Below are 25,106 nucleotides of genomic sequence, written 5' to 3' on the forward strand. Positions count from 1 at the left end.
AAATTTGACAAATAATTTGTAATTAATGTTAAAAGTTTAGTTAATAATTTTCATAATCTTTTCCTTCATACATGTACACAAGGATAAATAATTTCATAATTGATGTAAACTTATAAAGGAAGTATCTCGATTGCTCGTTAATGTAAAATGCAGTATGTATATATATAAAAGAATGTGATATCGATACATATGGTGAGTTTCCATGCAATATGAATATATATAAACCATCTTTACATATATTCGTCACTTCCTTGTTTGATGCGTCACAGATCAAAAATTATTTCAAATGAAACTTTGTGTTTAAATCTGAACTCAAGTAAGGTTAGCTGTATATAAACAATTACGACGATACAATTGTATAAACGATTTTAATACCGGAAGACTTAAACTTTCGTTTACACGATATTTATAATATATCATGTGAAAATCCAATACATTTAATGATTATTAATAAAATTAAATAAAAGGTCTTACATGATTTGATACAGAAATTTCTGCATGGTTGGTTATTTTACATTTAAATATAACAAGTTTAAGGTTATGTTAGTCTAAACAATACAAATTTGTTACCGCATTGTTACTCGATTATTTACGAAAAAGATTTGTGGTTTAGACCTATTCACTAGGAAGGAATGGTTTCTACTCGAGGGCCAAAATTTAAATTTTGTGATGGTGAAAAAGTCCTTTGTTATGAACCTGACCCTACGAAAGCAAAAGTATTGTACGATTCTAAGGTATATTGTGAAAATACAAGGCAATAAATACACAAAGTTTTTGTTATTTAATAACGTATAATTTTAGGTACTTGATGTTATAGTTAACAAAGATCAAAGAGGACGTAAAGCTGTTGAATATCTAATACATTTCCAGGTAAATAATAAATACTTGTGTGAAATATTATCTTACTTCTATATTTATATTTTAAATGAAATTCTCGTATAAAATAATAGGGTTGGAATTCTTCATGGGATCGTTGTGTGACAGAGGAATATGTATTAAAAGACACAGAAGAAAATCGCCAACTTCAACGAGATTTAGCACAGAAAGCACAATTGCAATTGTATGTATGAAATTGTTTGTTAATGAAATAAATATTTACTTCACTTATATGGAAAAATAATTTAATATAATAAAATTTCTTTGTATTTAATCATATGTGAATAAAATGACAAACAGAGGAGCATATCTGTATCGAAGGGAGCGTAAGAAAAGAAGTCATAAATTATCCGAACGTTTAAATGAAACTGAAAATCAAGAACCAAGACGAAGGGCAAGAAGTGGTGGTAGCAGAGCAACATCTGCAACAACTGGATCATCAGAAGATGGCAGTTCAGGACAACATGCCGATTATGATACCGAGGTATTATTTGTATATATATATCCAAATATATGTAACAAATTTATTTATATTATATCTGACAGAAATATTTATTTTCATTGTTAAAGGAAGTCATTACTGAAGAAGATACAGAAAGTAGTTCAGATTATGTTGGTGAAACAAGCGATGATGAAGACAGTGGTGGAGGTAGTCAATCTGGTGCCAGTGTAAAACCAGGAATTGATCTTGATATAGGCACTACTTTAAGAAGGATTTTGGACCAAGATTACGACTTGATAACTAATAAAAATAAGGTATTGTTTCCACACATTTTTAAAAATTACAATATGACTACGATCGAGAAAGTGTAATCTAAAATTTGAAAGTAACAAAAAGTAACATGAATTTTAGCTAGCTGTTCTCCCTGCACAACCTACTATTGCAAATATTTTAGAATCGTGGGTTCAACACTTTACAACAACACAATTAACAAACATTCCAGAAAAGCCGCAAAGGAACAAAACGAATAATACAATAGAAAAAACAATTAACGAAATAAACATATGCAGAGAAGTTGCTGATGGATTACGTATATATTTCGATTTTACATTACACGATCTCCTTTTATATAGACAAGAACAAGAACAATATTGTAATTTAAGGTCTTCTTTCTTATATACTGAGCATCCAACTCTTGTGAAAGAAGAACCAATTGAGTAAGTTTTAATATTTTAATTTATTGGAAATTAAATCTCTTGTAATCTCTCATAATTGGATGTCTCGCGTATTTTATAATTTAAAATGTTTTAGAGAAAAACAAAAAATATTTCTTGTAAAAGCAGTTTAGTTATTGTGGTTAATATAATTTTCAGAAACTCAGAAGTTTTAGTTAAAGAAGAATACGAAGATACCGAGTACGCTCATTTACCACCATTTCAAGAACACGATCAAGAAATAGATACGTCGAAAGTGATAGCAAACTCTAAACGAAGATTAAGATCATACAGAGTGAGTTCTATAGATGAAAATAAACAATTGAGATCATACGAAGAAATTAAACAAGATACAGGAAATTTATCGAGGTGAGTTAAATTTTTACGGAAACAAATCATTTTTGTATCACTTATATGATTACGAAATTGATGAGTTCTTTCTTTTTTAGTATTGCAAGTACAAGTTCTCGTTGTTCTAGCCCACGCGGTGTAACGTTACGAATACCACCTGTTACATCTGCGCAAGTCAATGCTTTGCTTCAACAATCGAACAAATGGAGATTAATGCCTGAATCTGCGAAACCCGAAGGTCCTCCAAATCCTTCCACATACTATGGTGCCATTCACTTAACACGACTATTTGGTATGTAAAATATTTTCATCAAATATTTCTAAATAAAAAATAAAACAAAATAAATAATTTTTTTTTAGTTAAGTTGCCAGACTTACTTCAATTAACAGACATACCACATAAAAAGCTAAAGGTCCTTGTGAAATATTTGGATATGTTTCTTAGGTATATATATATACTTAATTATTTATTTTTTAAATATTTTTGTTTTTTTCATGCAACTAACAAAATTATGTCTTTAATGTTGTAGCCACTTAGAAATGCACAGAGAATGGTTCGGAGAACAATTTTATATGCAAGTGGAAAGCCAATTAATGTCTCAAGCAAGTAATTCTTAACATAATAAGAATAAGCAGTATACTTACTTTATATTCGTTTACAAATACGATTGTGTATACATTACGTACGTATTACATAAGATCTTCATCAAAGATGTATGTTTATGAATTCGGTATAAGTGATAAACTCTTTTGTATTAATTAACAAAATGCTTTCTTATATGCCTTCCATAATGAAATTTTAGCTTATAAATCCATTTACGTCAACAATACAAATAACAGACCACAGTTATGTGTATGAAGTAAAAGACCATGTAAATTAGATGTTGTGGTAAAAGTGTAAATGAAATTTTTGAACTTATTAGGATAAAAAGTATATATTACAAAAGGTTATATTTATAATTTTTTTTTAATAAAATATTTTTGATAAAATATCAATGTGTGATTTAATATTCATATCATTAACATTTGTGTGCCAGTAATATTTATTAATACGGAGAATCAACTATTTATAAGTAATTTAATCTACTAATAAATAATTTTAATTTAAACATAACCTCATATTGTTTCTCATATTGATTTTTTACTGTAAAGAAATAAAATTGATATTCATCTTTAGCTAACAAATTCAATGAAAATAGTATATAATTGTGAATATAATTATTACTTGTATAATTCATATACAACTTGGTAAGTACATATACATTTTTCAACTATTATTTTTAAAAAATACCTAATACACCAATATTCTTCACATTTTTACCTACGTATTATCTCGCTATAGAAAACATTATGTGTGTTCGTGCGCGCATTATCTATAGTACTATAGTTATTCGAGGACCAGTTTTAAAAAAGAAAACAATATGGAACGCTTATTCCTATTTCTAACGATACAAGCTGTATCGTCTATTGCCAGATTTAGAATATGCTGTCAAAAAATTTAATTTCATATTATCATTACAACAATTTTCAATCATTTCAACTTATGTTACGCTTGTTATTTGCAAACATCCGGTACGCAATATTTACATTGAAAATTTAGTCAAAGATTACTTTTATATTTAATTTAGACAATTTATTATTTTCTTACGCAATAAGTAGATGGGACTTTTGATAAGTATGTATATAAAATATATATTTTAAGAACATTTTTTAACACGTCGGCTGTCACGATGGTCATCAGTGATCCATATTACTAAATTTTTTAGAATGATTAAAACATGATCAATTTCATGGACTAATAAATGTTTAACCATGTGAATGATTACGATAACAAAAAAATGTGTAAATATAATGATATATTGCAAAAATTAAATGTTATGGTGCAGCACATTGTAACTCCGTTGTAAAGCAAAATATACGACAACTACGAAATGTACTGGCACATATCCTTATTTTCCGTAAAATATGGTACTAAATGATAAGAAATTTATTATAATTTAATCTGATTAATCATAATAATATATAAATGAAATAATAAACATAGTGGTGTACAAATATATTTTATAGCCACTTTATAAAATTTGCGTGACAGTCAACGTGTTAATTAATGCTATTAAATACTATATATTAATAATTATTTTAATATTATTAATACTTCATCAAAAAGTTACTTCTTTCATTTTTTATATTGAAAGTATTTTTCTTGTGGTTCTAAAGCAATTAAAACTATTTTAAAGCATATCACCTACATACAAATACCCTGCTGTATACCGCTTGAACGCGATCGTTTTTCGATCTCGGTCAAACTCGTACGTTCTCGGAACCGTTCACATTACAACAGTGTTACTGATAGGTATCAGCTGTTCTAGTAAATAAAGGACTGTGTTTCGATATGGACATCGACGAGAGTGTCACACAGCAAAATCAGGAAAATATAAATGAAGATGCGATTAAATTGGAAGAGAGAAACAATCGTTTGTCCGAAAGCTCCGAAAGAAATGAGGACTGGTATTATATGCCGGATTCCATTCTCTTGAATATTTTTCAATATCTAACGCCAAGGGAGTTGACAATCGCTGGAGAAGTATGCAAATCATGGCACAGAGTTTCGTGCGACGAATTTCTTTGGAAAGATCTGCTCTATCAGACATATAAAATAGATCCAGACATCGGCATTATGCCAGGTTAACTTTATTGTATATTTATAAATTATTCAACATAGCAATAAACACGATTTTTGTGGGATTAAAAATAAAAACGTACGAATTATGCAGTATAATTGGAAATCATTTTTAATACTAATGTTTATTTATATTCCTCTGTTTTCAATTTAATATATTAGGTATTTTGTAGGGAAGACATCTTGGTTAGGAGAATTTAAACGTTTAACGTATCATACACCACTGTTAGAAACGGAAGTACTTAAAGAACATTCTCACCAAGTCTTACATGTTAGCTTCTCGCACAATGGAAAGATGTTTGCCACTTGTTCGAAAGATGGATACATCTTCGTGAGTTATTTCTATTTTGTAATTATATAATTCCTGTTTGTATTTTATATTCAAAAACGTAAGATCTATTGTGCAATTTATCCTAGGTTTGGAAAAGTCAATATCCTGTTAGTGTAAAGTACCTTCATGATATGAAAACATTTAGTTGGAAATATACACAGTTTTCGCAATTCAATTCTTCAGATACTTTGTTACTTGTTTCTGGTGTACACTTTGGAACACCTCTGAGCACTTCGGGTGAAATAGCAGTATTTAGATTAGCACGTAAGGATATCAAATTAGTTATATTTTAGAGTTAATAACGAAGAAAATATATTATTAGTAATAATTTAATTTTGTTTGTCACAGCTGGCTTTGGTCTTCAGTGTAGAGTAATAAATAAACCTTATGACATATTTGGAACATGGTACAGTGAACATTACCTTTTAAGTGGAAATTTATGCTGGTTGGCACATTTAGTTAGTACTAGTCTCCTATGGCTTAATAAGGCAAATCAAGAGACATCTAGTGAACATGTGCCTATTATGACACAACTGTTTAGGTATCATACATGACAAATAACTTTTTATAGTATGAAAACGATTTTTTAGCCATAAATATACACAGATATTTTATATATTTTAGATTTTACAATGGTAATGCTTCATCAGTTCGAGCAATAATGGTAGCTAATTGTTTAACACCTGAACAAACTGAATCTAGAGAGCAAGAAAATCAGCCTTCATCTTCCAATGTTAAAGAAGAAAGGGGAAATCCACCAAGCCATAAAGATATTTCATCTACATCTTCTAGTGACAATTTAAAAGAAGAACCAGTTGTCCTTCGTCATGCATCATCCAGATTACAGTAAGCTAATTCAGCAAGATACATTTCTCATTTACACATTTCTTAATTTAAAGATATATATTAAAAACGATTGATATGATTAAGCAAAGCATGTACAAATAGATATAGTACATTGGAAGGTGGATTTATGAATTGGAAGAAACTTGGTGATGGTTTTGAATATGCTAATCCTATACAATATAATCAGGAATATAGACAAGTAGAAATGGAGAAAAAAGCACAGGAAAATGATAAAGAAAGCGACAATTCTCAGTGGGATGAAGAGAATGAATCTGGAGGTAAGTGAAAATTATTGCAAATTAATAATAGTAATATTTTTATATACTATTTATATAATATTGTATAAATTTAATGGTATTTTACGGATAGAATCGTCTAATACGGAAGAAGGTGATAATGATGAATTATCAAATAATTGTGAAAAATATCTTATTTTTACAACTGGATCCAAAACTTACACACCGCATCAAGTGGGTTTCAAGAGAATAAAAAATTTAAAGTTTCCTACACGATTAGATCCAGGACCGTCATTACGTGAAAGAATAGCACAAAGAGAAAGAGAACGAGAAAGACAGAATTCTGACGCATTTTTTACCAATTGGTTGAATTATGAATCTGTAGCTGATCAATTTGATAAAGTAGATCACTTAATTGATTTGCATGGACACATTATAGGAATGGGACTTTCTCCAGATCATAGGTTAGTCATTTATGCTATAAGTATAAATTTATATATATTTTTATTTTTTATTATAAATAACGTATTGCGTATGTTTGTCATTAGATATTTGTATGTAAATACAAGACCATGGCCACGAGGTTATGTTATTACAAATCCATTACAACCTCCTCCAATAGCTCAAGAAATCGATATACACGTAATTGATTTAGTAACATTAAAACAAGTTGGTACCATGCTAAGAGCTCATAAGGCATATACACCAAACAATGAATGTTTCTTTATTTTTCTTGATGTGTGCAATGAATATGTAGCAAGGTAAATTTATTAAAATATTTTATCTTAATGTTTATTCCGTTTGAGTTTAATCTGTTAACTCTAAATTATAATTATTAGCGGTGCGGAAGATAAACATGGCTATCTCTGGGACAGACATTATGGAGTATGTTTAGCCAAGTTTCCTCATTCTGATGTTGTTAATTCTGTTGCTTTCAATCCACGTGATCCTGAAATGTTAGTTACAACTAGTGACGACTATACTGTTAAAGTTTGGCGTAGTCGAGCTGTAGTTCGTTCACTGGGACTAAACGAAGATTCTTTTCGTAGAGGTATGGAAGTACGTAATAGGCGAAAGTTTCGAAAAAGTAGTTGTAACGTTGATTAACTAAAGACTATTAAGTTCCCAATTTAAATTTCTGTTTAGAGTTTTAAAAGATACATCAAATTACATTACTTCTATCTTCTATTTCAATTTGTAATATATTAATATCTCTATATGAATTTACAAATTCTATTTTCAATGAAATTAGGATAAAGAACATAAATGGTTACATATTTACAAATATGATCTATAGATGTTTACATATTGTTTTAACAATTAACAATTAAGCTATATAATATACAATATTGCACATATTTTATTTATACGACATTACATATTTTTAATAACTGAAGAAAGATTTATTTCTCTTTTACAATGGCGTTTATTGAAATTGAAATATTTATAATTTGTTTTATAAGAAAATCGAAAGCTGCTAGGTATAACGGAGTTGATTTGTTTGTGTGATTTTACTGTTTTTCAGTTTCTATCTGACTTTGTATGTACTTAAGGATAAATTACCTTCAGAGATAGGTTGTATATTTTTAAACATTTACAAAGTATGAGTGTAAGACTCTTCTAAACTTTCATGACATATTTTAATTGACAATATTTCATGTTTAAATAATTTTCTGACTGATATCTTTAAATTAGTTTAGAATAAGCTTTGATGGTACACAAGTGTTTAATATGTATAATTAGCAATTGCTAACACTGTTTTCATTAAAAAGTAACAAAAAATTAAATGTTACAGTAGTTTTGTGTCTATAAAAAAAGATAAAAAATGAAAATTTTTTTATTGTTTTATATACATATGTACAAATATGTATCATCAGAACTGTACAAACAACTATTTATAATTAATATATTCTCAGCTAGGAATTTACTTTAAATTAGAATAAAATCTACATTTTAATACCCATTATGATGTAATATAAAACTATTCAAAATGAAGGTATTTCAATCATAAAGAAATACATATATGCAAATATTATTATAGCAAAAAAATAATTTAAAGGTATTATTTCCTATCATAAATATTTAACATATATGTATATCTGTTCAATTACTATATTAGAACAAGAGATATATGTGTAATAGGTATACAATATATAATCAAAAACTATTCAAGAATCGTTGAAATTTATATTAAACGTTATAATTATTTAACATATATGTATATCTGTCCAATTATTATATTAGAACAAGTGATATATGTGTAATAGGTATACAATATATAATCAAAAACTATTCAAGAATCGTTGAAATTTATATTAAACGTTATAATTATTTCGTTAAGAATTTTAAATCTATTAATAAACTTTTACAATACTTTCAATAATATTTTTGCAATTCATGTCTAAATTACTTCACAACTATCGAAAAGCTACAAGGTGGTATGTATAGTCTAAATTAAGTAATATAAAAATTATAGTTAATTCTACTATGTTCAACGAAATAATGTATATATTTTTGCTTTTGAGTTACTTAGTGGCCACTATCATTGACAAATTCATTTTCAATCATATGCTATATAAACATTAAATCATGTAACAATGATTAACCATACTATTAATAAAAGTTTATATTTTCCTTTTCTCTCTTTTAAATGATATGCCTTACCAATGCTCTCATTATTAAGAATATAAATAAGTATTGCAAGTGTAACTTACAATATTTATTTAAAAATATCAACATTAGTAATAGGGATAATAATAATATAACTGTATTTAGAACTGATATTTCCTTGATATTTTGAATGTCCTATAAAATATAGAACTATACATTAATATACGTATTATTATATATTTGACACCATATGAAATTGTATCCAAAATCACCTAATTTTCCTTTCTATGCAACTCAAATTCAAACAGTATATCTTTCCATTTAAAGAAAATATTTGTCATCAAGATATTTATATAGATGCATTTACTACTGATTCTGCAAAAAAAATGTGTAATAATTTATAAACAGTTTCCCTATATTATACAATTTACATGATTTTCTTTATAATTTTACTTGATAAAATTACCTGGAGTAGGAGATACTTCTTTAGATGTTTCTGCATTATGACGTGGAATCTTTTTGTGGGCATCTTTATGTCCATGACAATGTTCGCATTCATCATCACTATCTTCAGAACTACTTTCACCAAAACTTCTTGGCTTTTCATAGATACAACAACCTACAATATCATATATATTATACATTTATACATGAATATAATTATGTTAATAATATTGTATTAACACAAAATTTCACATTTAGATTTCTTTTTATTCATATGTTCATTATCCACTGTGCCTTGAGTCCATTGAACTTTCTTATTTGATCTTGGCTTTCTAAGACATAATCGAACAGTTGGTACATCCTAAAACAGAACAGAAACGAATGAAATATTTTCTATTTTCTACATTTATATGTATACATATTGCTAAGAAGTGTAATTGTAATAAATGTTTATTTACAAATATATTTTAGAAGATTTATTTTAACTTGAATACATTAATTTTATAATAAACAATAGTTATATTAAAATTATATAATTAAATTATTTTATAAAAGTTTTTTTCAGGCTTAAATTATTAAGCTATTATATATATATATATATATATATATATATATATATATATATATATATTAATACATTCTAAAAAATATCTTGTATCTTTTTTAAATAAAAAACATTTCTTCATTGCACAATCTTGGCTTTTTTTAAGGTCTGTATTTTATCATCAGTATAGTTTAAAATATTTTTTAATATTTCAGTAGTATGTTGGCCCATCATAGGAGGAGCAGTTCGAACTTTATTTGTGGCATAACTATATGTTACAGCAGGACCAACAACTTTAATTTTCTTCCCTGTAGGATGTTCCATTTCTTGCACCAATTTTATGTGTTTTATATGAGGATCTTCAAAAACCTATAAAATTCTTTTGTATGAAGACTATTTTCAAGTTATTTTAGCACAACATTTATGATTTTGTACCTGTCTTATTGTATTTATTGGACCATAAGGGAATAAAGCACCTTTAAAAACAATTTCCCATTCTTTATTAGTTTTTGTTCTAAACTTTTCTCTAAGAATAGGTAATAATTCATTTCTATTTTTCACTCTAGCTTTGTTATTTTTGTACTTATCTATTTCAGATAATTTTAATAATTGCATTCTTTTAAGTAAATCTAAGAACTGTGCATCACTGCCTGTTCCTACAGTCATATAACCATCCTTTGTATGAAAAGCTTCATAAGGTACAATACTTTCATGTTCTGAACCCCAACGTACTCCTTCTTTACCAGTATTTAAATAGTTTGATCCAACGTTGATTAAACTAGCAACTTGTGTTGATAGTAAATTACATTGAATCCACTGTCCTTTATTGGTTTTCATTCTCTGATATAATGCTGCTAGGATCGCACCATGAGCATATAAACCTGTTGCTAAATCAGTTACTGCTACTCCAACTTTACATGGTGACCCATCTTTTGGACCTGTTATATGTAACAAGCCTCCTATAGAAGCAGCAATCACATCGTATCCTGGCCTATTTGTATAAGGTCCTTCATATCCATAACCAGTCAAAGAGCAGTATATAAGATGAGGGGCTACTTTAGAGATATCTTCGTACCCTAAGCCCATATTTTTTAATTTCCCTGGGACATAATTTTCCACTAATACATCAGATTTTTTTGCCAATTCATAAATTACATCTCTACCTTCCTTGAGATCAATACATATACTTTTTTTGTTTCTATTAACAGAAAGAAAATAAGTTGCTTCTTCAGTTCCTTCTATAAATGGTGGACCCCATTTTCGTGCTTCATCTCCGCTACCTGGTTTTTCAATTTTCAAGATTTCAGCACCAAGATCACCAAGAATCATGGTACAATATGGTCCAGCAATAATTCGAGTCAAATCCAAAACACGAATTCCAGACAAGGGTGATTTATTATCTGCAATACTTGTACATGTATGCCTTTGATTTTTGATGTTATATATATTAAGTAGATGCTTTGTTTTTATCCATTTGAACATGAAAGCAGACATTGTGTACTTTTTAGAAATAGTAGTTGATTTTGCAAAGAATTTTTATTATTCACTACCATAAATATATATACAATTTCACTGAACTATTAACTAAGATCACCAAAAAAATTGAACTGTGTGGTGTTGTTAACATAACACTTTTGCACTGATAACACTTATCACTTGTACTGTATCCGATATGCCGTAGACATATGAAAAACTATCTTTTTTAGATTCAAACAATTCCTATTACGTTGAATTCATTATCAGGCTGAAATAATGACGTAGGTATTCATAATAGAACTAAGCATACCTGAGATGCAGAATCTGTGATATCTGTTTCTAAAACAGTTTCTGTTTGTATTTGAGTAACTGTTTGCTCAGATGTTACTGATCTCTCCATTTGGGATGTATTTTGTACGAATTTGTACAGAGAGAAATATAATTTAACGAGAATCGATATTGCGGTTACTTCGTGCTGTCATCATTCGTAATCTAACAAAAACGACGCCATGTTTAGAACTACTACAGTTTGTTTACTATTTCTATTTATAATATATATTTAAAAATAACAAAATTTTCTTCATTCGCATATCATAAATAACATGATATGCACATGTGTTTTTGTGCTATATTTTACTCATATTTATTCATTCATTATTATAGTTGAAAATATGTATTAAAAATAGTCTTGAACATTATATATTAAATTCGAAAATAACAGAACAATTTACTACGATGAAGTATCGTTAAAGATAATAGAGCCCTTGATATGCGTTATAAATATCGATATATATTCGTACAATATATTTCAATTATTCTGCAAATAAATATCTCGTAATACTTGTAACTATCATCCGTAGAGATGAACAATTTTGCTAAACTGCCGTAAAGCGAATGTATGTGTTGTCGATGCATTTGTACGATTTCATATAAATACTTGAGGTCTAATGCCCAATTTTACAGAAAAATACATTTCGAAGTCAATATCGGCGATTAAGGTTTCTTCGATTAATGTAATATCTTTTAAGACACTATGAATATGGAGGTAAAACTGATTTCTCAAATTGTAAATAGGTTATGCTATTACACTTCAGTCTAATTAAGTAATTTGGAGTATATGTATGATAGTATTTTAATAATCACAATTTTACTTATTTTTAGCCAGTTACCAAAGTTCCTTTGCCATTAGAACCCATAAAATCAAATCATGTGGAAGATAGGAGATTGTGGGTGGGCAATTTAGATTTAAGGATTAATGAGTAAGTATTTACTCAGATTAATCAAACCATACTTTCTTAACATGATAGTTTTATTATTTGAAAGTAATATAATTTTTTTGTGTGATGAAAATATCTGAAAAAACTAACTCTTTATCTGTTAACTGGTACCAACTCCTAAAACTTGTCCAAAGACATGGAACGATCGAAAAGTTCGACCTCTTGTTTCATCGATCAGGTCCACAAGCTGGTCAACCTAGAGGTTATGCATTTGTTACGTACAAAACTATTCAAGATGCTAAGACAGCCAAAGATGCTTTACATAATTTAAAAGTAGGATCAAAAAACATCATTGTGAGATGGGCACACAGTGTGACAGAGGTAATTATTAAAATAGTGCTATTGAAATATTGATCTTTACAAGTTTCTTGCTAAAAAAAAGATACTAAAATCTTTAGGCATGTTAAGTTTACATCAATAAATTAACATTGTGTTGTAAACTGAATATTACAATATTAACAGCATTTCTTCTTTTTAAGTCTGATATGGATAAGCCAAAACCAAAAATAGATATACCTGCTTTAGCTGGAGCTAAGAAAGAAGATAAAAGAATTAGGTAAGTTTATGTTTATAAATATATTAAGATGAAAGTATATTTTAATATCTATTATTAAATGTTACTATAATTTTCTTAATAGTCGTGAAACAGCAATTCAAGCTATAGAAGCAAAATTGAAACTGATGAAAGAATCGGAAGAAGAATTTGAATTGAATAAGCCTTTAAATGGATCACCTGTAATACAATTGTATCAAAAGCCAGAAAATCCAAAACCGTCCACGTCAACCCGTTATCATAATCGAAGCAATCATTATCACAATAATAAGCCATATAATCGTCATAAACCAAGAAGATAATTTAAATTATTTTTTTTTCATTTATAGTGTTATAATTAAAGATAATCAATTCATTTTTATTAATTAACATTTGTTCCATGACTGCGTATAGTTGGCATATTTATATTATTTATAATTTCTCTTTAAGTAATGTCTCTGTATTAAGTCAATTTTTTTATTATAAAGTCTTATATTTTTTAGTTAGTCTTTTTTAATCTCTTTTTTACTATCAACATGATTCCTACAGTGACGCGATTGCACATTAGATACAGAAGTATCTTAATTCACTAACAATGTAATGCTTAATATGTACATCAATGTACACGTATTTTCATAATCTATAATATCTTTTTATATAATAAACAAATATATACTTTAAATACATATTTTATTGTAATGCAAAACATGATCATTTTTTATTTAATATTAAGTAACTAGAAACAAAAAGCTATTAATTACCAAAATTAAATAAACATGATACTAAATGTTTTTTTTGCTATAGTAAGTTTTGTTTTAACCATAATGCACTCATTAAAGCAAAATTATATTTCCCCTGTATTTTGCTTTTTTGTATGTTTTCCACGCATGTGATATGGCAGAGGTACTATAGCAGGACATGGTATTTGACCAGGTATTACACATATACAGCTTCTAGGACAGCCAACGCCAAAATTAGCAGAATTATCTATCTTCTTTTTCAATGTACTTTCTTCCTCCTGAACTTTCAGTGATTTACAAATTACATTTTGAAGATGATGTAATATATCTTCCTTAGATTTGCCATCTATATCGATTAACATAGTGTTTCCATTCTCTGTATAAAATTAAGAAAAGATCATTTTTTAAATCTAATATTTTTAAAAATATGAAATATGTTTATTAATATCTATACATTTTTTAATGTTAGAATAAAAAATTCACCTAAAAATATACACTACAAAAAAACTATTAAATTATTATTTTTAAACTGACATTCAAATAATTTTAATTAAAGCTATATATGTGTATATATATATAAAAATTTTTACCACATAACATACCATAATAACATTTTATAAAAGGTGTCGGTGTCATATTTCTAAAAGTGATAATTTGCACATTTGGATTTTTATATTGGAGTTGTGATAAATGCCAAAATACAAACCGTCTAAATATAAATCAGACTTGTTATAAATATTTTAACTATTTTCCATATAGTTTTATGAAAATAATGTAAGACTTACCTAGCGCCATCATGATGTTCTCCGTGTGTATTATAATTAACAGAAAATATTTGTATTTCATCTTTTAAAATTAATTTGCCAGAATTTAAATAGTTTAATGTTCTTCGTATAGGTGCTCTACCAATCATAAACGGCATTTTTACTACTTGTTAATTAAACACGTGTGAAACAATAACTTAATCCTTTATTGCCTCTCTTTTATATGCTGATACATTAAATATGACCTAAAATAAAATAGTCTTAGATATAATTATTTTATTAATATTTTACATTCCATTTAAGTAAGAAATATGAAATAGTTTAAATATACAATTAATAAATATTTTTAATAAGAAAAGTATTTTTGATTTACGTTTACCGTTCCTTAACAAAGGTTGATAATGTTTACTCTGCTACTATAGTAATATTTTATAAGTCCTTCTTTAAATCATGTATATGAATATTACGATGATACAATCTAAAAAATTTTTTGGTTATGTATCTTTATTTGCATGCTTATGTGTAGTCTTATCATTCATTGGTATATATACTATGTATATGCGGTTGTGGATGATTTGACCGTTAATGCAGTCAAAGAACTGAAGTTACGGTTATGATACAATCTAGTGCCGGTACGACTCACATATGTTGCAAATATCTTTTCCTTTCTCTTTTGAAATCCTTATCTCCAGTTTTTGTAAAGCTCGCTGCTTTGGTATAAACTTCCGTATTTAGTCTCGAGTAAGTTTATAGATTGTGCCCCCTGTTTATATTTCATAATCTTATAATATTACGATGTCAATACAAATTTTAGTTTTTTAATTAATATTTTTTACTTGAATATTTTGCTTTATTTAAATAAACAATATAAACTGTCTCCATATGTTCAAATTACTTTATGAGTATTATATATTATTTAATTTTAGAAGTAGAAGTGAAGAAATAGAAATAAAGAAGTGGGAAAGAATAGATCAGTATGACTGTAATGATGAGTGCTAAGCAAATTCGCCAAGCTTATATTGATTTTTTTAAAAGTAAGAATCACGAATACGTGCATTCCAGTTCTACAATACCACATGATGATCCTACATTATTATTTACAAATGCTGGAATGAACCAGGTATAATATATTTAATAAAGATATTATTATCTCCAGTTGTTAAAATATATCTTTCATTCATTTGTTTATTTTGATCATTTTTAGTTTAAACCAATATTTCTGGGAACAGTGGATCCTAATAGCGATATGGCAAAGCTAATGAGAGCTGTTAACAGTCAAAAATGTATTAGAGCTGGAGGAAAACATAATGATCTAGATGATGTTGGAAAAGATGTTTACCATCATACATTTTTTGAAATGATGGGTAACTGGTCTTTTGGAGATTATTTTAAAGTAATACACTAATTATGTAATGCATGATTTATTGAAAAATAGTTATTGCAATTTCTACATATATGACTGATTCTTTAGAAAGAGATTTGTACTTGGGCTTGGGAATTTCTAACTGTTAAATTAAAGTTATCAGCAGATCGACTGTATGTAACTTATTTTGGAGGCGATGAAAAAAATAATTTAAAATCTGATGAAGAATGCAAACAAATCTGGCTTTCTTTAGGGTAATTAGATATTTATTATATTTAGTTCTTAATATTTAGTAGTAGTATTATTATATTTAGTTTTTATTGTATCAATTATTACTACCATAGCTTTTATAAAAGGACATTATAAACACTTATTTTACTTTCTTAGTGTATCTCCTAGTCATGTATTACCAGGAAATATGAAAGATAATTTTTGGGAAATGGGAGAAACAGGCCCATGTGGACCTTGTAGTGAAATCCATTATGATCGTATTGGCAATAGGGAAGCAGCTGATTTAGTAAATCAAGATGATCCAGATGTTTTGGAGATTTGGAATCTTGTATTTATACAATTTAATAGGTAAGTAACTTATAATAATAAAAGTAAGCTTTATTTCTCTAATGTTATATAATATTTTAGAGAAACTGATGGAAGTTTGAAACTGTTACCAAAAAGACACATTGATTGTGGTCTGGGTTTAGAAAGATTAGTGTCAGTTATACAAAATAAAAGAGCAAATTATGATACAGATTTATTTGTACCACTTTTTGATGCAATACAAGAAGGTACCGGAGCACCACCTTATCGAGGAAGGGTAGGCATGGAAGATGAAGATGGAATAGATATGGCATATAGAGTTTTGGCTGATCATGCAAGAACTATTACAATCGCTCTTGCAGATGGAGGTGTACCTGATAATACTGGTAGAGGGTGTGTTTTATTAAATTTATATATTCATGTCTTCTTAAATTACGTATTTTGATCATATTCCAACATATAAATTGTATCATTAATGAAACTTTAGATATGTGCTAAGAAGAATTTTGAGGCGTGCTGTACGTTATGCAACTGAAAAATTGAATGCTAAACCTGGTTTTTTTGGGTCATTGGTGAATGTTGTGGTAAATATTCTTGGTAAGTACCTTCAGCTTGATTTTTAAGTCTTTTATATTATTTATGATATATTTTATATTAAAAATTACTTTTTTATGGGAATATAGGTGACATCTTTCCAGAAGTGAAAAAAGACCCACAGTATATAATTGATGTCATTAATGAAGAAGAAATTCAATTTCTCAAGACTTTATCGCGTGGTCGTAATTTATTAAATCGTACTATAGCAAAATTAGAATCATCAAATGTTCTCCCAGGTGATGTTGCATGGCGTCTATACGACACATATGGTTTTCCGGTTGATTTAACACAACTTATGGCTGAAGAGAAAGGTTTAAAAGTAGATATAATCGGCTACGAAGAAGCAAAAAAGCAAGCTCAGGTACTAGATATGTCAAGCACTTTGCAGCAATGATTCAGAATGTATTATTGGTAAAGTAATTATAATTATTTAATTTATCTCAGCTTATTTCCCAAAGTAAAAGTGGTGGAGTAGATGATCAAATTAATTTGGATGTTCATGCAATTACTGAATTACAAAATAAAGGAATTAAACCAACAAACGACTTGCCAAAATATAATTACAAAGTCGTAAATAATAAATTATATGAAGAATATGAATTTGTTCCATGTACTGGTACTGTTATTGCTGTTAGACGTGCAAAGACTTTCGTCGATGAAGTATCATCAGGAGAAGAAGTTGGGATTTTGTTAGATCAAACTAACTTCTATGCAGAACAGGGTGGACAAATATACGATGAAGGATTTTTAGTGAAGATCGATGATGACGTAAATAAATACCGTACTTAAATTTACGTGTATTTACGCATAATTATTAAAGATAACTATCTTCATTTTTCTAGGATACCGAAGTTCGTATAAAAAATGTTCAAATAAGAGGTGGTTACGTTTTACACATTGGAACTGTAGGTCAAGGAAAATTGAAAAAAGGCGATAAAGTTTTTTTGAACATAGATACTACACGAAGGAGACTTATAATGAGCAATCACACTGCAACTCATGCTCTTAATCATGCTCTTCGCAAAGTGTTAGGCACAGAAGTTGATCAGAAGGGTTCTTTAGTTGCACCTGACCGTCTTCGTTTTGATTTTACAAATAAAGGTTTGTTAAAAAATAGTAATAAAGACCACACAGAATGTAAAATATATTTTAAAATGCTTAAAAAAATCTATACATATATTCTAAACATCTCTTTTTATAGGAGCAATGACTGCAGAACAAGTAAGAAAGGTAGAGGAAATTACAAGTAATATGATAAAAGGAAATAAAAAGATCTATGCTAAAGAAAGTAATTTAGCACTAGCAAAAACTATTCAAGGATTACGTGCTATGTTTGAAGAAACATATCCTGATCCTGTAAGAGTTGTTAGTATAGGTATACCAGTTGAGGACTTAGAAAAAGATCCTTTAAGTAGTGCTGCATTACAAACTAGCGTAGAATTTTGTGGTGGAACGTAAATATATTTAATATTTTCAATAATGTACAATAGAGGTCGTAAATAGTTTTTAATTATATAGTTTTAATTTTTTTTAGGCATTTACATTATACAGAACATATTGGAGATTTTGTTATAGCCAGTGAAGAGGCTATTGCTAAAGGTATTAGGCGTATAGTAGCTCTAACAGGCCCTGAAGCAACAAAAGCTCAGAAGAAAGCATCTATATTACAAAATCATTTAGACCAACTTCAAGCAACTATAGTAGCTGATAAAGATGGTGTAAATATAAAAGAACACATAAAAGAAATAGTTGAATTAACAGATGATGTTTCACATGCTACTATTTCAAGCTGGAAAAAGGTACATTTTATACATGCACATACATTTTTGTATAGTTCATTTTGTAACCATCATAAACGTGTTTATTTAAATATAGGATAAAATGCGTAAAATGTTAAAAGATTTAAGAAAGGCACTCGACGATAAAGAGCGTGTAGCTAAAATCGCAATAGTCAATGCAGTAGTAGATACCATTCAAGAAATAATTCAACAAAATATTGGATGTTTAGTACTAGTTGAAGTATTACAAGCATATAGTAATACAAAAGCTTTAGATTCAGCCCTTAAAAAAATAAAAGCTATATCTCCAGAGACAAGTGCATTACTTATAAGTGTCGACTCTGATGCTAAAAAAATTTTTGCTCTTAGCGCAGTATCTAAGGTAAGATCAGATGCGTGTAGCCAAATAAGCTAATTAATATAAAAATAATACTTTTATTATGTTTTATAAAATACAATAGTCTGCTATAAATAAAGGATTAAAAGCAAATGAATGGATTCAAGAAATTGCTTCACTCATGGAAGGGAAAGGTGGTGGAAAATCTGAATCTGCTCAGGCTTCGGGTACGAATATATCATGCGTAACTAAGTTGGTACACACTGCTAAAAATTTTGCTAACTCGAAGCTTGGAATAGTAGGTAGGATCTAATTTACTATACATCAACATTAATATGTCATATAAACTGAAAGTATCTGAACTTAAAACATGTTTTCAGAAGATATTGTAAATGAAAATCATGATCAATTGAAAAGTAGCGAAAAATCTGTATGTTCTAAAACTTTAAAAAAGAAATTGGTACTTTCCAGTGATATTGGAAGTATTAAATATTATCGTACTCAAATAGTCGCTAAATATAGCAATATAGAATTAACTACATCACAACATAAAAATGATGACACATCAAAATGTATTAAGCTAGAAGGAAATGGTGTTGTGTTGTCTGATAGCAATGCGATCGCGTTTTATTTATCCAGTGATCAATTAAGATGTTCGAGTAATGCTTTTACATTCAGTGAAGTTTTACAATGGTTAAGTTATGCAGATAATCATATTTTGCCAGCAGTACTTGGATGGATTGTGCCATGTCTTTCAAAAAATGTTCCAAATAATGTGAAGACAAATATTAAAACATCTAAAGAAGATGTTCTATCTTCTTTAAAGAAACTAAATAATATACTATTGACAAAAACTTATTTAGTGGGAGAACGAATTAGTCTTGCAGATATTGCTGTTTTCACTGCCTTAATGCCGTTGTACGAACATGTATTAGATCTGGCATCTAGAAAGCAGTATACAAATCTAAATAGATGGTTTTTCACTATCTTAAATCAGTCGGAAGTAGCTAGTATGATAAAAAATTTTAAGATTTGTGAAAAATCTGTTAATTGATATTAAATATTGTTTTTGAAACAAATGGTTTTTATAAATGATTTTTATTAACAAATTATTATAAATATATAATATAATTAATCAAAATATTCTTTGTACTACAATACATTTTCCTTCTTACTCTCTTCTTCTTCCTTGTCATATAGTATTCTTATTTCTCTTAATAAAGTGGATATATTTGTACCCATTTTAGCAGAAATTGGAATAATTGGTAAATTAATCTTTTGTTTGAGTATTTCCAATTTTTCCTATAATTATATAGTTAGCTATATTATGGTAATATTAATTTTTTAAATAATATTAATTAGAGAAAACAATATCTAACCATTGCTCCTGGTAAATCTATCTTATTTGCTGCAATGAGATGTAATCGTTTATTTAGTTGTACATTGAATTCTGCGATTTCGTATTTTAAAGTTTCAAAATCTCTCCATGGTTCATCAGAGGCAACATCGAGAATAAATAATAAAACCTTACAACGTTCTGCATGTTTAAGAAATTGTATGCCAAGTCCTCTATTTTTATGAGAGTCAGGTATAAGACCAGGTAAATCAGCCACTTGGGAATTAACAAATTTATTATTAAAAAATAATAAAAAAGAAATATTGATTAATTGATTACATTGTGTTACCAACCTGTAACTTGCTCATAATCATCATACAATATGATTCCTAAATGAGGTTTCAATGTCGTAAATTGATATGCTGCAACTTTTGGTCTAGCTCTAGATATTGCCCTGAGTAATGTACTTTTACCTGCATTTGGAAATCCAATCTAATACAAACATTTGAATTGTTAGCTTTTAACTAAATTTTAAGAGATCAATCACAATATTAATATAACTTTTACTTACTAATCCTACATGTGCCATACTACTTATTTCTAACACATACTGTAAATCTTCTCCATCTGCACCATATTCACTTATACATGGAGATTGTTGTACATCTGATTTAAAAAATGCATTCCCATGACCACCAGCACCACCTCGTGCAGCAATAAACATCATTCCTTCTTGACTTAAGTCAGCTATTATGCTTCCTTTCATATTGCGTATTATGGTACCTATAGGAACAGGTACTATAGTATGCTTGGCATTTTTTCCAAAACAACTTTTGTTATAGCCTTTTTCTCCATCTTCAGCTTTGAGAACAGAACTTATATGTGAAAGGTCTTTAACATACAATGATGTCTGCAACATTTGAAGTATACATATTTCAAATATTTCAAATATTATCAATTCTATTTATCTTCAATCTGTTTTAACAAATTATTCAATTTTTACCTCAAAAATTATATGACCACCATGTCCCCCATCTCCACCATCTGGCCCAGCATTCTCATTTGACCATAATTGTAAAAAAGATATTTCTCCATCTCCACCTTTTCCTCCAATTGTTCTTACCTAAATATTGATGTAGGTAAATATTTTTAAATATTAAGCACAAATTAAAGAAAAATTATTTAACTTCATACTTGCTTCAAATCAAGGATACTTCTATCTGCATCATTCTTTGCTCTTGGTTTTATACTACGTAATGGTTTGGGAACATTCTTTTGTTCTATAAATCTTTTAAAAGTACAAAATGATTTAAATATGTTTTTATTTATATCTTTACATTCTTTAATATTTATTGCAACAGTATATAAAATACTTCGTTTCCAACAATTTTTATGTAAAATTAGATTTCTTATTTGATGAATGTAATACATCTGAAAATAAAATCACAATTTTAAATGTAAATAAATAGGAATTTATTAAATTATGTATTACATTGATTTGTACTTTTTATATGTGTACATTTCACATATGTAATAACATTATCTTCCAACCACAACATTTAAATTATTTTCCAAAATATTTGTTATTAAATTTTGGTGTATATTAATAACTCTTTCTCTATATAAAGGTAAATGGTTAGATTTATAACTTATTCTATAAGTTCTTTTTTCTACTTTTCCTTCTGATTCATATAACTTTAAGAAATTAACATCATTTATAATATGTCCTGCATGATTATATAATAAAACATAAAATTTAATTGGATTAAATTCTTCCTTAACACCAAAAGTTATATCAAATGCATATGTACGAGTATCTATATTAGTTGCATTTATATGCGATATGTTTGTAATTTGACTTATATCTTTCCATGAAAAATTATTACGATTGCATTCTAGAATGTTTATTTTCTTTTTAGGTGCAATGTTCTTAGCAGTTGGTGGTTTAGATTTTATAAATATGTGAGTTAAAGCCCCAGCAGAATGAAATTGTTTGTCCAAACTGCGATATCCAGTTACTATATAACTTTGAAAAGATGACCATACAAATGGTTCAATTGCTGTTAGTACAAAATTTCCATATGCTGCCATTTCTATGATTTTCCATGAATCATCCCAACGTCTTGGTGGGTTGTCAATAGCTGTACCACCCTGACCATTGCATAGAGTAACTAATACTTGACCATTGCTTTTTAATATTTCTGACGCACTTATAAAGAATTGTCTTAATAATTCCCTATTTTTTTCTATTCTCATTTTACCACCAACATGAGGGAAGTTAAAAATAATTTTGTTAAATAATTTTGTTTTTAATATTGGATGTTCTTTTAAATTTGTTGCATCAACACCTAATAATACACAAACTCCTGAAAAGAAAAGCATAGAATTTTTATATATAATTAATTATATTAATGAATATAAAGAAAAAATATTAATCTTTTCCAAAAAAAATACCAACCATTACTTTTTAAATATTCTATGTTTTTCTTTCCAAGCTCTTGATCAACATTAGCTTCGTAACATGTTGCAGTAATATTAATTTTTAAATTGAGATGGAACAGTGCAACAGAAAATGAAAAATTGCCTTCTCCAACTAAGAGTATACAATCATTTTCATTGAACATAGTAACTTTCATGATTTTGGTAAATCAAGGTAATAGAATTATTATATTGTATAATCACTATTAAAATAATGTGTTTAAATCTCTCTTAAAGACATATTTACTAACCCTTAAAACACGAAAACACGACTAACCTCATATGAATAGTGTAACAATGATGTACTAGACGTGATTTACTAGTTTATTATTTATAATTATGGTAATATACATATTAAGCTAATTAGAAAGTTTAATAAATGAGCAAATGAATTTTTAAATAATTGTAATAAGATTAGTAACATTAAATATTATCATACTCGAATTTGAAAATGACAAGAAAATTTAAAATATGACATACACTATGTCTTACGAGACGAGGCAATAAACGTAAACAAAATGTGGTTGTTGCGGATGCGGCTATTGGCTGCCGACTAGTAATATTTGAATGTCATATACTTATAAATTTAAGATCACTCTCATATAAATGTGGATTGTGGAAATATATACAATGTACTTCTGTAATTTTCTGAATTTCATGTACTAATGAAAGTCAATGAAAAATGCATTATTTACTGTTTTACATTATAACTTAATTTAATTACATTAAAGGTTGATATGTGTAACCTAAGTTTATTTACAGAAATTAATAAATTATATTAATATTTTTAAGTTTGTTATTAATATATACGTAAAAATGAACAAAAATTTCTAAAAGATATATCTAAGTTTGTTTTAACTTTGTTCCGTTAATAGTTTCATGTATTTTATTACTGGTACAAATGTTTACTAATAATTTTTATTTCCCTGTTACATATATTATCATAAAACTTAAAAATTACTCTAATTGTAGTATAATTTCTAATACATATATATATATTGCATTCTTTTTTTTATATTAGTTATTATCGAACACATATAAATGAAATTGATTAAAATCTAAGCAACATACATGCATATTGTATATGTGAAATTACAGATGTTTTTATGTGATGTTATGTATATATATCGGATATTGTGTTAATTCATTGCGGAAGTAATTTAAAATAAACCTTGCATTTTTCTGACAACTTCTTTGGCTTACAAACGAAAGTTTGTGACATAATAGTACGACGAATGAATGAAACTATTTTTGTACGATACTTCGATGAGTGTGTTACAAAATTAGCATCATGAATTCACTGTATGATTCCGTTTTTGCATACAATAAATATTAATTCACGGATTTCTCAGAAAAATTTGAAATAAATGAATCTATTCATGATTACTTAATTGATTATTATTTACTAAATAGGAAATAGAAAATTCATAGAGATTCTTGGAAGATATTCATGACTTATTAAGGCTGTTAATATTTAAAAAAATTCAAGTCGACTTACATCGACTTGACATACTGTTATATTTATTATAACGTTTACGTACTATAATTAATTAAATTCAAGCGTATTAAATTTTACATCATTTACTAGTATTTTTATATTACGATAAGGATATAATACTATAAAAATGAAATTCACAACCTAATAAAAAAGTACTTCAGTGGAAAATTGGAGTGTATGCAAATACTTCTTGTGACCACTGTATATGTATATGTACTTACAGATATATGTATGTACATTCTACGGATCATAATATCATCTTTTTTGTACTTATGCTTATCATGATTGTATATATCATAGCATACAAGTCTGCGAATAAC

The 25,106-nt window shown here is 27.7% G+C and overlaps 9 protein-coding genes and 1 long non-coding RNA gene across 17 annotated transcripts; 4 read left to right on the top strand and 6 right to left on the bottom strand.

Moving 5' to 3' along the window:
• The first annotated feature begins 26 nt into the window (after positions 1 to 26).
• LOC126865920 (male-specific lethal 3 homolog) lies at positions 27 to 3,374 on the top strand. Of its 3 annotated transcripts, none has more exons than XM_050618885.1 (11): positions 27 to 192; positions 614 to 734; positions 802 to 870; positions 951 to 1,060; positions 1,177 to 1,360; positions 1,447 to 1,632; positions 1,730 to 2,034; positions 2,191 to 2,400; positions 2,481 to 2,674; positions 2,743 to 2,827; positions 2,913 to 3,374. In XM_050618885.1, the coding sequence occupies exons 2-11, from the start codon at positions 633 to 635 to the stop codon at positions 2,998 to 3,000; spliced, it is 1,533 nt and encodes a 510-aa protein (XP_050474842.1). In that variant the 5' UTR covers positions 27 to 192; positions 614 to 632; the 3' UTR covers positions 3,001 to 3,374. The 3 variants fall into 3 exon arrangements, with proteins under 3 accessions (XP_050474842.1, XP_050474843.1, XP_050474841.1); XM_050618884.1 differs by lacking the exon at positions 27 to 192 and adding an exon at positions 207 to 501; XM_050618886.1 differs by lacking the exon at positions 27 to 192 and having other exon boundaries at positions 206 to 734; positions 2,511 to 2,674.
• LOC126865932 (uncharacterized) lies at positions 3,331 to 3,683 on the bottom strand. Its single transcript, XR_007689731.1, has 2 exons — positions 3,608 to 3,683; positions 3,331 to 3,526 (listed from the first exon to the last, which is right to left on the bottom strand). It is a non-coding gene; the product is annotated as an uncharacterized LOC126865932 (long non-coding RNA).
• Positions 3,684 to 3,932: 249 nt separating this feature from the next.
• On the top strand, positions 3,933 to 9,109 carry LOC126865919 (F-box/WD repeat-containing protein 5). 2 transcript variants are annotated; one of them, XM_050618882.1, is made up of 10 exons: positions 3,933 to 4,057; positions 4,736 to 5,066; positions 5,236 to 5,393; positions 5,480 to 5,657; positions 5,742 to 5,934; positions 6,018 to 6,239; positions 6,324 to 6,517; positions 6,609 to 6,939; positions 7,024 to 7,236; positions 7,315 to 9,109. In XM_050618882.1, the coding sequence occupies exons 2-10, from the start codon at positions 4,775 to 4,777 to the stop codon at positions 7,580 to 7,582; spliced, it is 2,049 nt and encodes a 682-aa protein (XP_050474839.1). In that variant the 5' UTR covers positions 3,933 to 4,057; positions 4,736 to 4,774; the 3' UTR covers positions 7,583 to 9,109. The 2 variants fall into 2 exon arrangements, with proteins under 2 accessions (XP_050474839.1, XP_050474840.1); XM_050618883.1 differs by lacking the exon at positions 3,933 to 4,057 and having other exon boundaries at positions 4,080 to 5,066; positions 6,342 to 6,517.
• A 111-nt stretch (positions 9,110 to 9,220) lies between these two features.
• LOC126865931 (E3 ubiquitin-protein ligase PPP1R11) lies at positions 9,221 to 12,088 on the bottom strand. Of its 2 annotated transcripts, XR_007689730.1 has the most exons (5): positions 11,860 to 12,087; positions 9,782 to 9,890; positions 9,552 to 9,704; positions 9,358 to 9,460; positions 9,221 to 9,280 (listed from the first exon to the last, which is right to left on the bottom strand). XR_007689730.1 is itself a non-coding variant. In XM_050618899.1 (4 exons), the coding sequence occupies exons 1-4, from the start codon at positions 11,947 to 11,949 to the stop codon at positions 9,435 to 9,437; spliced, it is 378 nt and encodes a 125-aa protein (XP_050474856.1). In that variant the 5' UTR covers positions 11,950 to 12,088; the 3' UTR covers positions 9,221 to 9,434. The 2 variants fall into 2 exon arrangements, 1 of the variants encoding a protein (XP_050474856.1); XM_050618899.1 differs by having other exon boundaries at positions 9,221 to 9,460; positions 11,860 to 12,088.
• Positions 9,991 to 11,853, bottom strand: LOC126865921 (succinate--hydroxymethylglutarate CoA-transferase). Its single transcript, XM_050618887.1, has 2 exons — positions 10,509 to 11,853; positions 9,991 to 10,442 (listed from the first exon to the last, which is right to left on the bottom strand). The coding sequence occupies exons 1-2, from the start codon at positions 11,565 to 11,567 to the stop codon at positions 10,212 to 10,214; spliced, it is 1,290 nt and encodes a 429-aa protein (XP_050474844.1). The 5' UTR covers positions 11,568 to 11,853; the 3' UTR covers positions 9,991 to 10,211.
• Positions 12,089 to 12,235: 147 nt separating the features above from the next.
• On the top strand, positions 12,236 to 13,860 carry LOC126865927 (probable RNA-binding protein 18). 2 transcript variants are annotated; one of them, XM_050618894.1, is made up of 6 exons: positions 12,236 to 12,445; positions 12,513 to 12,594; positions 12,711 to 12,808; positions 12,934 to 13,147; positions 13,306 to 13,382; positions 13,465 to 13,860. In XM_050618894.1, the coding sequence occupies exons 2-6, from the start codon at positions 12,583 to 12,585 to the stop codon at positions 13,679 to 13,681; spliced, it is 618 nt and encodes a 205-aa protein (XP_050474851.1). In that variant the 5' UTR covers positions 12,236 to 12,445; positions 12,513 to 12,582; the 3' UTR covers positions 13,682 to 13,860. The 2 variants fall into 2 exon arrangements, with proteins under 2 accessions (XP_050474851.1, XP_050474852.1); XM_050618895.1 differs by having other exon boundaries at positions 12,236 to 12,594; positions 12,961 to 13,147.
• Positions 13,861 to 14,029: 169 nt separating this feature from the next.
• LOC126865929 (probable 28S ribosomal protein S25, mitochondrial) lies at positions 14,030 to 15,420 on the bottom strand. Of its 2 annotated transcripts, none has more exons than XM_050618898.1 (4): positions 15,236 to 15,420; positions 14,884 to 15,107; positions 14,701 to 14,807; positions 14,030 to 14,474 (listed from the first exon to the last, which is right to left on the bottom strand). In XM_050618898.1, exons 2-4 carry the CDS (start codon positions 15,018 to 15,020, stop codon positions 14,203 to 14,205), a joined length of 516 nt encoding a protein of 171 aa, XP_050474855.1. In that variant the 5' UTR covers positions 15,021 to 15,107; positions 15,236 to 15,420; the 3' UTR covers positions 14,030 to 14,202. The 2 variants fall into 2 exon arrangements, with proteins under 2 accessions (XP_050474855.1, XP_050474854.1); XM_050618897.1 differs by having other exon boundaries at positions 15,242 to 15,411.
• Positions 15,421 to 15,454: 34 nt separating this feature from the next.
• Positions 15,455 to 20,634, top strand: LOC126865917 (alanine--tRNA ligase, cytoplasmic). Of its 2 annotated transcripts, none has more exons than XM_050618880.1 (15): positions 15,455 to 15,603; positions 15,789 to 15,982; positions 16,067 to 16,255; positions 16,334 to 16,479; positions 16,613 to 16,804; positions 16,865 to 17,155; positions 17,250 to 17,359; positions 17,446 to 17,720; positions 17,804 to 18,127; positions 18,202 to 18,460; positions 18,561 to 18,813; positions 18,894 to 19,158; positions 19,235 to 19,519; positions 19,599 to 19,776; positions 19,855 to 20,634. In XM_050618880.1, exons 2-15 carry the CDS (start codon positions 15,839 to 15,841, stop codon positions 20,526 to 20,528), a joined length of 3,585 nt encoding a protein of 1,194 aa, XP_050474837.1. In that variant the 5' UTR covers positions 15,455 to 15,603; positions 15,789 to 15,838; the 3' UTR covers positions 20,529 to 20,634. The 2 variants fall into 2 exon arrangements, with proteins under 2 accessions (XP_050474837.1, XP_050474838.1); XM_050618881.1 differs by having other exon boundaries at positions 19,858 to 20,634.
• LOC126865922 (mitochondrial ribosome-associated GTPase 2) lies at positions 20,554 to 25,040 on the bottom strand. Its single transcript, XM_050618888.1, has 7 exons — positions 25,008 to 25,040; positions 22,005 to 22,241; positions 21,814 to 21,933; positions 21,382 to 21,720; positions 21,164 to 21,302; positions 20,854 to 21,086; positions 20,554 to 20,776 (listed from the first exon to the last, which is right to left on the bottom strand). Exons 1-7 carry the CDS (start codon positions 25,035 to 25,037, stop codon positions 20,627 to 20,629), a joined length of 1,248 nt encoding a protein of 415 aa, XP_050474845.1. The 5' UTR covers positions 25,038 to 25,040; the 3' UTR covers positions 20,554 to 20,626.
• On the bottom strand, positions 22,315 to 23,942 carry LOC126865925 (ferredoxin-fold anticodon-binding domain-containing protein 1-like). The gene is made up of 3 exons (XM_050618891.1): positions 23,566 to 23,942; positions 23,269 to 23,491; positions 22,315 to 23,176 (listed from the first exon to the last, which is right to left on the bottom strand). The coding sequence occupies exons 2-3, from the start codon at positions 23,444 to 23,446 to the stop codon at positions 22,350 to 22,352; spliced, it is 1,005 nt and encodes a 334-aa protein (XP_050474848.1). The 5' UTR covers positions 23,447 to 23,491; positions 23,566 to 23,942; the 3' UTR covers positions 22,315 to 22,349.
• Positions 25,041 to 25,106: the final 66 nt, after the last annotated feature.

This window comes from Bombus huntii, chromosome 5, assembly GCF_024542735.1.
Source record: "Bombus huntii isolate Logan2020A chromosome 5, iyBomHunt1.1, whole genome shotgun sequence".
NCBI lineage: Eukaryota > Metazoa > Arthropoda > Insecta > Hymenoptera > Apidae > Bombus > Bombus huntii.

Coding starts and splice junctions, on each gene's coding strand:
- LOC126865920 (XM_050618885.1), top strand. CDS start 633: ATGGTTTCTACTCGAGGGCCAAAATTTAAATTTTGTGATGGTGAAAAA. Junction 871..950: donor AATATCTAATACATTTCCAG/GTAAATAATAAA, acceptor ATAAAATAATAG/GGTTGGAATTCTTCATGGGA. Junction 1,633..1,729: donor TGATAACTAATAAAAATAAG/GTATTGTTTCCA, acceptor CATGAATTTTAG/CTAGCTGTTCTCCCTGCACA.
- LOC126865919 (XM_050618882.1), top strand. CDS start 4,775: ATGGACATCGACGAGAGTGTCACACAGCAAAATCAGGAAAATATAAAT. Junction 5,067..5,235: donor AGACATCGGCATTATGCCAG/GTTAACTTTATT, acceptor GGTATTTTGTAG/GGAAGACATCTTGGTTAGGA. Junction 6,518..6,608: donor TGAAGAGAATGAATCTGGAG/GTAAGTGAAAAT, acceptor TTTTACGGATAG/AATCGTCTAATACGGAAGAA.
- LOC126865921 (XM_050618887.1), bottom strand. CDS start 11,567: ATGTCTGCTTTCATGTTCAAATGGATAAAAACAAAGCATCTACTTAAT. Junction 10,443..10,508: donor CAATAAATACAATAAGACAG/GTACAAAATCAT, acceptor AGAATTTTATAG/GTTTTTGAAGATCCTCATAT.
- LOC126865931 (XM_050618899.1), bottom strand. CDS start 11,949: ATGGAGAGATCAGTAACATCTGAGCAAACAGTTACTCAAATACAAACA. Junction 9,705..9,781: donor GAATAAAAAGAAATCTAAAT/GTGAAATTTTGT, acceptor ATGATATTGTAG/GTTGTTGTATCTATGAAAAG. Junction 9,461..9,551: donor AGAAGTATCTCCTACTCCAG/GTAATTTTATCA, acceptor TTTTTTTTGCAG/AATCAGTAGTAAATGCATCT.
- LOC126865927 (XM_050618894.1), top strand. Junction 12,809..12,933: donor TTAGATTTAAGGATTAATGA/GTAAGTATTTAC, acceptor ATCTGTTAACTG/GTACCAACTCCTAAAACTTG. Junction 13,383..13,464: donor AAAGAAGATAAAAGAATTAG/GTAAGTTTATGT, acceptor TTTTCTTAATAG/TCGTGAAACAGCAATTCAAG.
- LOC126865929 (XM_050618898.1), bottom strand. CDS start 15,020: ATGCCGTTTATGATTGGTAGAGCACCTATACGAAGAACATTAAACTAT. Junction 14,808..14,883: donor GAACATCATGATGGCGCTAG/GTAAGTCTTACA, acceptor ATTTATATTTAG/ACGGTTTGTATTTTGGCATT. Junction 14,475..14,700: donor TTTTATAAAATGTTATTATG/GTATGTTATGTG, acceptor AATTTTATACAG/AGAATGGAAACACTATGTTA.
- LOC126865917 (XM_050618880.1), top strand. CDS start 15,839: ATGACTGTAATGATGAGTGCTAAGCAAATTCGCCAAGCTTATATTGAT. Junction 16,805..16,864: donor GTATTTATACAATTTAATAG/GTAAGTAACTTA, acceptor ATAATATTTTAG/AGAAACTGATGGAAGTTTGA. Junction 17,156..17,249: donor CCTGATAATACTGGTAGAGG/GTGTGTTTTATT, acceptor ATGAAACTTTAG/ATATGTGCTAAGAAGAATTT.
- LOC126865925 (XM_050618891.1), bottom strand. CDS start 23,446: ATGAAAGTTACTATGTTCAATGAAAATGATTGTATACTCTTAGTTGGA. Junction 23,177..23,268: donor AGAATATTTAAAAAGTAATG/GTTGGTATTTTT, acceptor TTTTCTTTTCAG/GAGTTTGTGTATTATTAGGT.
- LOC126865922 (XM_050618888.1), bottom strand. CDS start 25,037: ATGATCCGTAGAATGTACATACATATATCT. Junction 22,242..25,007: donor GAATGTACATACATATATCT/GTAAGTACATAT, acceptor TTTTATTTTCAG/ATGTATTACATTCATCAAAT. Junction 21,087..21,163: donor TGATTATGAGCAAGTTACAG/GTTGGTAACACA, acceptor TTAATTCCCAAG/TGGCTGATTTACCTGGTCTT.